Raw genomic sequence first — 11,644 nt, forward strand, 5'->3', positions numbered from 1 at the left:
CTCGTTTGTCTCGTGTATATAATATAATTTATGATGAAAGTATAAAAAAACATTGTATACCCCAAGCATTACATTATTGCTGTTTACAGTTTATCAACATCTATAATAATATTCAAAATAATAACCAAAAACAGCAAAATTTCCTTAAAATTACCAATTCAGGGGCGGCAACCCAACAACGGGTTGTCCGATTCATCTGACAATTTCAATTGAGATAGATCCTGACCTGATAAACAATTTTACCCCATGTCAGATTTGCTCTAAATGCTTTGGTTTTTGAGTTATAAGCTAAAAACTGCATTTTACCCCTATGTTCTATTTTTAGCCATGGCGGCCATCTTGGTTGGTTAGCCGGGTCACCGGACACAATTTTTAAACTAGATACCCTAATAATGATTTTGGCCATGTTTAGTTAAATTTGGCCCAGTAGTTTCAGAGGAGAAGATTTTTGTAAAAGATAATTAAGATTTAGGGAAAATGGTTAAAAATTGACTATAAAGGGCCATAATTCCTAAAGAGGTCAACTGACCATTTCGGTCATTTGACGTATTTGTAAATCTTACTTTGCTGAACAGTTTTGCTGTTTACAGTTTATCTCTATCTATAATAATATTCATGATAATAACCAAAAACAGCAAAATTTCCTTAAAATTACCAATTCAGGGGCAGCAACATAACAACGGGTTGTCCGATTCATCTGAAAATTTCAGGGCAGATAGATCTTGACCTGATAAACAATTTTATCCCGTCAGATTTGCGTTATTTGAATTATAAGCTAAAAACTGCACTTTACCCCTATGTTCTATTTTTAGCCATGGCGGCCATGTTTTTCGATGAAATGAGAATTAAACACAAACTTTATTCTAGATACCCTAGGAATCAATCAGATGAAGTTTGGTTTCAATTGGTTCAGTAGTTTCAGAGGAGAAGATATCTGAAATAGTTTACGACGACGACGGACGCCAAGTGATGGGAAAAGCTCACATTTCCTTTTGGAAAGGTGAGCTAAAAATGGGCATGTGTCTGCACTATATGTCGAGTTTTAAATTGGACTTCAGTTAGTTATAATGTGAATTAATAAGATGGGCGTATCAATGATGCATGTATGCAACAACACAAATTTTTAACTGCGAAAATGTTCACTAATTGGGTCATAATAGGACATACGTTTCCGTGAACCATGACGTATACAATTTGTTAGTGTTTAAGTTATCCAGTGGAGAGAGATACATTGTAAGGCTATGTTATAAACAAGCGGGTATGGATAAAAGTAGGAGAGTCAAAACCTGAATTTATACACAATTGAGTGCAAGTTAGAAATATAATGATTATAATAAAAAAGCAAACATAATAAAAGACAATTATAATTACCATAAGCGTCATGGAACACACGCCACGAGCATCGTGTATCACACCTCGGTCTCTGTCTAATGATTTTTTAACTGTCACTATACCATGTGTGCCATTTGACTTGATTTCAAAGAATTCATTGCATTTCCCTAAGAAATGTTATAATCATTTGACTAATAGAAATACTTGTTTTGAAACCTAAGAAACTGTTTTTTTTTTAATTTATGACACGCAAATCAAAAAGGTTAAAAATTTTCTGTTCTTGATTTGCTTTGATCGAATATAGGTTTTCATATATAACATTTTTTTTGCATTTCTTATATCAAAGTGAATGCAGGTGATACATTCAGAAAACATAACTAGCGCATCAAATTTTGATTTTTTTTATATATATATTTATATACAATGGATGGACATGGTATATGCAACTAATTGACTATTGTTTATAATTGTCTGAAAATTTATTGAACACTCACGAATCATATATTCTCTGCCATTGTTCAGTGTCCATCGTAAATTTACGATTTAAATAACTAATTCACACATAGCATAATAAAACTGCCCTACCCTTACATCAACTTATCAATAATAGGATATGAAAAGCTCTTTGTGCTTGTCTTTTTGGTCATGAACACAAAAAAAAATATTGGATCTTTGGCCACACCAATTTAATTTCTTGTTCTACAAATTTTTGGACTCCACAATTTGGGGCGAGCGGGCGATTTGAAAATTTTAATAAAAAATATTTAATTTGCAAATTTTTGAGGCGAAGCTTGAAAAGTAAAGGCGAGCGATTATAATTTGTTTTGGTAAACGTAAAATAGTAGGTTTTGACAATATCAAAGCTTGATTTTCACTTGTTCTTTGACATTTCTTTAATTTCTGAAGTATTTTTTTCCCTTTTCACCAAGAAATAATTAAATCTGGTCTATGTATATGTGTGACTTACAATGAGACAATTCTCCATCCAAGTCATAATCAGTTTGGGAACAACCCCTTTATAAATGTTATAAATATCCCTTTTACATGTTTTATGAGGGATCAATATAAATTATAATATATTTGTTTGTACAAAAGGGCTCATATTTTCTCAAGGAACTTTATATCTATCTGGTATTAAATGGTCAAAACATGTCCAAGGATTTTGTAATATTCCTGGACTTTAACCATGTTAACACATTTACTTTAATAGTTTAATATTATTCAAAATAAGTGGACCCCTCTTTTAGAAAAAGTTGTTTTAAATATGATGTAACTCTCCTCTTTTTTTAGTGCAAAATTCTAAGTTTTAAAGGTTTTGTGTAGAAGAACTATACAAATCCTTGATATTTCTATTTTCTTTTCTACATCAGTAAAATGACCCCTTGTCTAAGGGAGGGTTGTTCTCAACCTGATTATAAAAACCACAGGTCAAAGTACGACCTTTTACACAGGGCTATGGTACACACCAAACAGCAGGCTATAAAGGACCCCAAAATAATGAGCGTACACAATTCGAACAGAAAAACCAACGATCTAATTTATATATCATGTATATCCAAACGGGAAAATACCAATGAACAACATCAACAAACGATAACTGCTGAACGACAGGCCCCTCAATCAATCAGGACAGGTGCATAAACATGCAGCGGCTATGGATAGTTTTGTTTCGCCAGCATACAATATAATTGCAGTTGAAGGCAAATCCTTCAGAAGTTCTTTGTACTTTATTCTAACAACGAACATTTTTGATAGGGAATATAAGTAAGGGGGAAAGTAACCAATTTTTTGTTCTTTACAGGTATTTCCGCTTTGGATAAATTTATAGGTTTCATGCTGAAACAAATATTCTCACAGATATTTACAAAGTGTGGTGGGGTGCTTTTATGTTTAAAATCGTTATATATAGGTGAGACTGTGATTTTAAAAACAAATGTTGATATCTTTTTATAATATTTACAAAAAAAAAACGGTGAGGGAAATGAACATGATTATATTTCCGGCTGCGGGAAGCGGGAATATAAAAAAAATAAAAAAATTCTGTTTTGAAAAAAATAGGTGCGGGCGGGTCCGTCGAACAAGGAATCAAATTGGTGTGGCCTTAGGTTTAATTAAACATTGAGTAAATTATGATGATCTATTTTTTTTTTATTTCTTTGTCAGTTTTAGATTAAGTTTTTGATTATTGGATAAATTAAAACTTTCTGCAATATACCAGGTGTAAATTTATATTCTATAGCATGTGGAACACCGGTATCACCATCATCGGCTCTAATAGGGTATGTGAAGGGAACCTGAAAAATACAATGAAAATTGAAAAAATGAAAACATGTGGTCTATAAGTTAGAATTTGCATAAAAGTCTAAAAAACAAAAGACGAAATGTTTTATTCGAACAGGTAAAGTTGGGCAATGTGATAGGCAAGGATTACCGGCTCTTTGCGTTTTCAAATTAAAGCCTATCCAATAATTATGTAGATGAACTCATCATATATACAAGGATTGGTATTTCGTTTTTGCGGCAGACGCGCGTTTTGTCTACAAATGACTCACCAGAGACGCTTGTATAAACTAGATGTGTCGAAACGATACGAATGGCCCCGTCTTTAAAAAGTTGCAAATGTTCAATTTCAATAATACATGTGGACACAGACACGATGGTAGTCTTACATATAAAAAAACAGCTCAAAATATGAAGACGTATAGAAAAAAGTCTGTATAACTGTGATTTCAACAATTTTCGAAGAGTTTAACCCTTAATTTCGGCAAAATCAGCAGAGTGAAACTAAGCTTAAACTTGATCTGTAACTCATCATGGTTAACTGAAATATGACAGCCCAATATGTAAAGGCGTTTAGAAAAAATAATCCATATAACTGTGCTTTTTGATATTTTATCAAAGTCCAAAGCCCGTAATTTCGTCAAAAATTAGATCAACGGAATGAAACATAAACTTGATCTGTAACTCATCATGGTTAACATACATAAAAACAAAAATTGATATTGAAATTCCGTAATTCAATATAAGAGGTAAATCAAGATATCTGAGGAATTCGGAGGGACTTCATAAATAGAGAATCTACCCGGGTAGTATCAACTGGGTAAGTTTCTACTGCTATACATGCATCAACCGACAAGCAAATTTCACAAATAGGAAAAGAACACAAAGATAAGATTGCAGATGAGACGACTATGTTAGCATCTAAAGATCTAAGACGCACAAAACATGACGCTCTTAAATTTAGACATCACGTATCATCAGTGGCGGATCCAAACAATTTTATCAGAAAAAAAGGGGGGGGGGGATTTCTAACTGCATTAAGAAGGGGCCGTTTAAGTCATGCTTCAATTAATCCCTATTTTAGTTAACCAAATTTAACCACAAAAAGGAGGAGGATGCCTATGATCATTTCAGTCATTCAATTTGAAACGGTAATAATAAAACTAATGTAGTGTTGATTTCAGTAGTTCTCGCTGTTCAATTCTGTTGAAAAAGATATATGTGATAAAGAGCAGTAGTAGTTTGAACATGCACGAACGTGACATATTGAGGCTTTAAGATAGAAAAGATGGTACATTACTGCAGAAAAGTTGAAATTGACATTAGAATTTTTTTTTATCATGAAGTTGGTCATTGATTCCGGGTTGAAGTATTCCTAAAATGTCACAATAAGGACAAGATCGTTATAGGTAAATTGTAAGTCAGACGACATCAAATTGCAATACAATGTCTACCATGACAGAAGAAAATGAGACATCGTATTGCCTAATTAATTGGTGGCCGTTACCTAGAATGTGTGAATAATTAGTAAAAAGTTTTGTTGAATTAGGACATCCATATCAATAATTGATTGATTAGTGGTTGAGGAATAAAACAAATTTACAATAAACTCAATAGGTAGGTTCTGAAATATACCGAAAAGGATGAAGGTCGAAAAATTTGGGAAATTAATGCATATTAGATTGGGACAGACATTGGGCCTTGGAACAGGCCACTTACTAATCCCCGTTAAGAATTGTTGCAAGGATGCTTAACATGCAGAGAAAGAACATCTCTTTATCTCAGAGATATACCTTGGGAATGTTATCTATTCAGTAAATATACATATGCATATTGGTCATATTGAAATATGTCGTAATCCTGTCGTAGTCAAGCTAGGGGTTGTTTATAAATTTTGTGTTACTTTCAACTCTCAGAAGTTCGGGGCATATTAACGTTAAAAATATGCCGCACAGCCCTATATTTTGACCTTTGAAAAACTATTGTAGTGCATATAAACTTTCCATTCTAGGATATATTTTTTACAAAACTTCAGAGTAAAAATGGTACAGCTTTAAACACGTTAAAAGGAAAAGAAGTGCCTATTGGAAATTGCATTGTCCATATTTACAAAAATGCAAAATAAAGGGCTCCTTGCGTCTCAAGGGTATTTTATGAAATAATTCACGGGCGTAACGAATCAATCTGGAATGTTGATGTTATACGTTGAATTGAAGATGTGTTACTAATGTGGAATCTTCCTGAGAGTCCTCAAAATAAAACAATCATCTATATTAAGTACATTATTATAATGATATATATCAACATACAATTGTACATAGATATAAATGAAAATCATATTAATGTGCACAATTTAGCCATGATGAACAAATGTGTAAACTTGTCTTTAAAGGAAATAACTCCTTAAGAGATCAATTAACAATTTTGATCATTTAATGTTTTTGTAGGTCTTTTGTAGAACATTTTTGCTGCATACAGTTTATCTTTATCTTCAATAATATTCAAGATAATATTCAAAAATTGCAAAATTTCCTATACTTCTCAATTTAGTGGCAGCAACCAAAGGGTGAGTTGCTGTGGTAGTCTGACAGTTTTATGGCTGATAGAACTTGAAATGTTTCACGTTTGTGACCACTTGTCAGATTTGCCATCAATACTTTTGTTTTTGAGATATAAGTCAAAAACTGTATTTCAGTTCTAAGTTCTATTTTTAGCCATTGCGGTCATTGTTGATGATGGATCAAAACTTCGGACATGATTTCATAAACGAAATACAACAAGGAACCTAAAGGTCACGTTTGACGGTATATGGTGGGGAGGGGGCATATTTTTTATCCATAAAGTCAACGAAAATATGATACTTAATCGATAGCCATAATGAAAAAAAATATGAAATCCTACGAAAAGGTTTCAAAAAACATTTGAAAATTTACCAAGCCTTAATGTCATCATTGTGACGCGGGGGGGGGGGGGGTAGTTTTATACCCAAGGGAATCACCAGCCCACTAGCCAGCACTTTGATAACTATTTACACCATTAGGCTATGTCACTGCTGGTGGACGTTTCGTCACCGAGGGTATCACCAGCCCAGTAGTCAGCACTTCGGTGTTGACATGAATATCAATAATATGGTCATTTTAATAAATTTCCTGCTGACAAAAATATAAATTTTTCAAAAATCGTATTTGGCACAACTTTTCGGAATTTTGGGTCCTTAATGCTCCAAGTTTGTACTTGTTTGGCTTAATATCTATTGTGATCTGAGCGTCACTTATGAGTCTTTTGTAGACGAAACGCGCGTCTAACGTATTAAATTATAATGCTGGTACCTTTGATAACTAATTATGAAAAAATATTATTAGCCAGGGATTAGATGAATACAAAAAACACTATTCTGTCACTAACGTATTTTGCGACGGTTAATTGTTTTGTTTTAATTTCCCATCTTCCTATGACTATCAAAAAGTATAGATTATGACTGTTTTCATTTGTTTTTAACTACCGGTCCAATTTGGCACAAAATCGTTCAATTTTCCTTCTGAAAAAAGATAGCATACAAGTAACAATCAAGTTACTACAAACATAAATGGGTCTTAACACTTATTTGTTATCGTTTAAAATACGTTACTTACGGTAGAATTAATAGTACTATTCTCTAGAATGTAAGCATTAAACGGTTGACCGGTAAAGTATGGTGGTTTGTTCTGAATGTCTTTTATTTTGATTATCAATGTTGCAGTTCCATTTAATCCACCACCATCCTGAAATGAAGCATTTATTTATAAAATATATAATAATATCTATTTGCGAAATAACTTCTTAAAAACGCAAATTATGAACAATCTTAACTGAATATTACTCATGTACTTAAAATAAAAAAACTTATTCAAAAGGAAATATTAACCTCTCCTTTTCTTAAATAAACCCCTGTAAAAAACAACCAAAAATTTTATAAAAAAACCAAACAGATTTACATCTTAAACATTTCAATCAATCTTAAAATGATTATAGAATAACTAATCGAATAATTCAAATAGGGAAAAATATTCAACGAGTGACCGAACAACACATTAATTAACGAATGCGCGTAGCGCATGAGTTAATTATCAGTGCTGTACAGTCACGAGTTGAATATTTTTCGATATTTGGATTCTTAAATTAGTTATTCTTTTTTTCATTTTCATTGGCAAATGGCATTTTTTAAAGAAATTAATGTAAAACATGTAAGGAACTATATTTTTTTCTACGCATTCACAATTTGTTTTGATCCGCCGTTACCGACGTCTTGACAACGCCTATTGTTGTATCACGTTTATTTCACATGTGAAATTATCGGTTTTTATTTAACTGCGAAATCAATGTAATTCATTGCAACCAATGTAATAAACAAGATTTAACCGTATAAAGAGCATTTCCTAGTGATAATTTTACTAACAATTAATGATAGCGGTTGTTGTAGTTGTGCTAAATGGCGACCTTTTGTCCTTTTTTCGTTTTCCGAGCAAAAAATTATCTTTATATTGGTTGTCTTAAATACTACATATAACACATTTAATGGTTTATAGAAACTATGGACTCGACACAATACTTACAGTTCCAACAATAAGGTACTGGTAGAAACTCAGTTTTGAATAGTCTAAAGCTTCATTTACTGTTATGCTACCTGTGTTAGTATCAATATGAAAGGCGTTTCCATATAAGGACGACGACTGAAACAAATACATCAAAACAACATCAGGAAAACTCAGAATTATATTTCTAGAAATGAATAAAATAGTGTAACATATTTCGACATTCTAAACCTTATAGTTTACAATGTTCTGTTGTTGAACACGTCCAAGATAATGATCAGATACGAAACGAATATGAAACATACGAAGTCGATCAAGTTATGTATGAATATATAAAGTGATGCTGTCAACACATTATGATCAGTCAAATAATATTTATGGGTGCAGGTGTCAACAAATTAACTATGAAATTCGTTACAATCCCCGAATATAATTTGTTTGAAGCAAACTGCTATCTATATGTAAATTCAGCTCTCATCCCCTAAAAATCAAATGTTTTAAAAAAGCCATTTGTATTTTCCTTTTTTTCTTTAGAGTATCAATATAGTAAAACCCTCTGTAAAAAGTCAAATCCGATGTGACAAGTAGCAAGAAAGCCATGCAACCTTGCAAAAGTTCTTATAATGGTCCATAAAAATACCACGTTCATTGGATTGTTAGATAGCCGTTGTTATATTTCATATAATATCAGATCATTTTTATTTTATTTTTATATGAGCTGAATAACTACATTGATGATTAAATCTTACACATGATTACAATAACCATATCAATACTTACTTGACCTTCCGCCTGAAATGAAGTATATCGACGTTATTTACTGAAATCTATACAAAATATTTTAAAAAGAAATGAGAATAAATTTTAAAACATTTAACAATTAAATGATTTTTTTTTTGAAAATGTAAACAAAAGGTAAGCAAGTAGCCATATAAAAAATGTGGTCGTCACTTGTTTTCTGTCGTGTAAATTTTCAAAACCAAACACCGATATTTATTCGAATCAAAATATATAATATTTATATACATAATAATTTAAAACTGAAATTAAAACTTCATTCACCAAACTTCTGCAAAAAGGGTCTTGTGCGATATACCTTTTATTACACGTTGTATATCTAAAATTTGCATGATAGAATGAAGTAAGATCTTTCTGACATTTATCAAATTAAAAACCTTAAGTAAAAAATTTAAAAAAAAAACACAAAAAAAAAAACCAACACAAAACAACCCAACCGATTATAAAAAATATATCTCTATATATATTGTATATCGCAAGAGTCATTTTCACAAAAAAATCTCTGAACAAAGGTCTTACACAGATCAGTATAATTACGATTAGCTTTTGTCGTAAGATTGTTTTGTGAAACTAATTTATGGATAGTTATGTAATTGTTAAATATGTCTGCCAATTAGAAATATCAACAATCAGAAAATGCAGTCAAAAGATATCTATGGCAATATTCAAAACTATGTAGAAGGTATTTTAACTATGTGATGGTCCAAATAGGAAGATGACAACAAGTCCACAGAATACTACATATAAACCAGTAAGACTGCCCAACCAAAACTATGGATAATATCAGATGGTTCAGAAGGGTAATCAGACCATGAACTATAATCTGAATAATGTGAATAATACTAAATATTCCAATTGATAAAATGTTCATGATGTTCGATCTTATCAAAGCTAAACGTTTACAAGATGTATACGAACAATAAACAAAGTGTTCCGTTATTAAATGAATTGAGGTAATTGTTTTTTATACAAATTTGAAACATATGACGAAAAGAAATGATATGACTTTGAAAGATTATCACTTGTATGAATCGCACATTATGATATGAACGTATACCTATTGCATTTGGCAATGAAAATATTCTTTAAACAAGAAAATATATTGACAACTAAAAGATATCAAAGAAGTAAACGATTTGATTTCGTACTTCAATTTTTCGTCTCTTTTTTTTTATACAAAACTACAGAAACTCATTTATGTAAAGGTAGAATATCTGTGTCACGTAACAAGTTTTTTTTTATATTTTATGGATAGTATAAGGAACCAAGCAGACATCAAAACCGAACCTTCCATAAAATCAAAAGCCATAAGAAACAACAATAACAACAAGATATATGTAAAAATACCGAATCCTCATTTTATCTTACGTTAACTATATTTTCTTACATCCAATTAATTATGGTGCCAAATTGTGTCATTGTCATTCCCACCACATCAAATCTATTTATTTTTATTTCTATTGCAGAGAAACGTACTTTTACATACTCTTGTGGATTATATCAATGGAAAGGCCAATCAATACTATAGACTAGATCAGTAAAGAAAAACACGGTTATCCAAGTCAATGCACCTTGCTCTTTTAAATCTCAGCGGGTCCCTCTGGTGTTGTTTTTATCTTGACTTTTATAAGTTAAATATAGGAAGGTTTAGCATTAGTGCCAATGAGTCTGAATGAGACAACTCTAAATCCAATTCACAATTTGTAAAAAAATCATTAGAGGTGAAAGTACGGCCTTCAACACAGACCATTGGCTCACACAGAACAGCAAGCTATTAAGGGCCCAAAATGACTAGTGTACAATAATGCAAACATGAAAACCACCTGCCTAATCTATATATAAAACGAGAAACGAGGAACACTGATGAGCTGCAACAAAAAACGACTACCACTGAACAACAGGTTGAATGAATTATAGGTTTGAACATCAGTTAGCTACTTATGTCTCTATTTATTGAACATATAGATATAGGAAGATGTGGTGTGAGTGCAAATGAGACAACTCTCCGTCCAAATAACAATTTATAAAAGGTAAACCATTATAGGTCAATGAACAGCCTTCAACACGGAGCCTTGGCTCACACCAAACAACAAGCTATAAAGAGCCCCAAAATTACTAGACCTAAGTGTAAAACCATTCAAACGGGAAAACCAACGGTCTAATCTATATAAAAAACGAAAAGCGAGTAACACGTATTAATCACATAAACAAACGACAACTACTGTACATCAGATTCCTATATGCATATATATATCGTGTACACTCTATATTTCATTGGATTTCAGGTGCTCAAGAAGGTACAGAATTTCCTTACAGTTAACCAAATTGATGATAAATATTAACTTACTAGAAGTGAATATGTAACCGTTCCACCTACACCGTTGTCAGGATCTGTAGCTGTAGCCTTTATGACCTCTGTAGATGTCTTTGAGTTCTACCAAAGGAATTTTTATAAGATATACTAGAACACACCCGTGATATCGCGGGTCCGTGACTGAATTAAAGTATATAACTATGCGCATGCCTTATTTTAGTATTAGTATTGTCATCTGATAAAGTCATGCCGATTATAAGATACACAGTTTTCTCTGCTTTCAAATCTTTCTGTTTGAACCCGTCGAACTGGAACTTATCAATTATTGATAATATTAATTATTTGGAAA

General features: G+C 31.9%; 1 protein-coding gene across 1 annotated transcript in view; it reads right to left on the reverse strand.

Moving 5' to 3' along the window:
- Window positions 1–11,644, reverse strand: part of LOC139490119 (cadherin-23-like) — a 145,432-nt gene that overhangs the window by 43,258 nt on the left and 90,530 nt on the right. Inside the window, exons 6-11 of the mRNA XM_071276969.1 lie at window positions 11,329–11,415; window positions 8,964–8,975; window positions 8,205–8,321; window positions 7,245–7,373; window positions 3,548–3,626; window positions 1,372–1,499 (exon numbers count right to left, since the gene is read on the reverse strand). Of these exons, the coding sequence (XP_071133070.1) occupies window positions 1,372–1,499; window positions 3,548–3,626; window positions 7,245–7,373; window positions 8,205–8,321; window positions 8,964–8,975; window positions 11,329–11,415 (552 nt within the window). The remainder of the gene's footprint in view (window positions 1–1,371; window positions 1,500–3,547; window positions 3,627–7,244; window positions 7,374–8,204; window positions 8,322–8,963; window positions 8,976–11,328; window positions 11,416–11,644) is intronic.

This window comes from Mytilus edulis, chromosome 9 (genome assembly GCF_963676685.1).
Source record: "Mytilus edulis chromosome 9, xbMytEdul2.2, whole genome shotgun sequence".
Taxonomy (NCBI): Eukaryota; Metazoa; Mollusca; class Bivalvia; order Mytilida; family Mytilidae; genus Mytilus; species Mytilus edulis.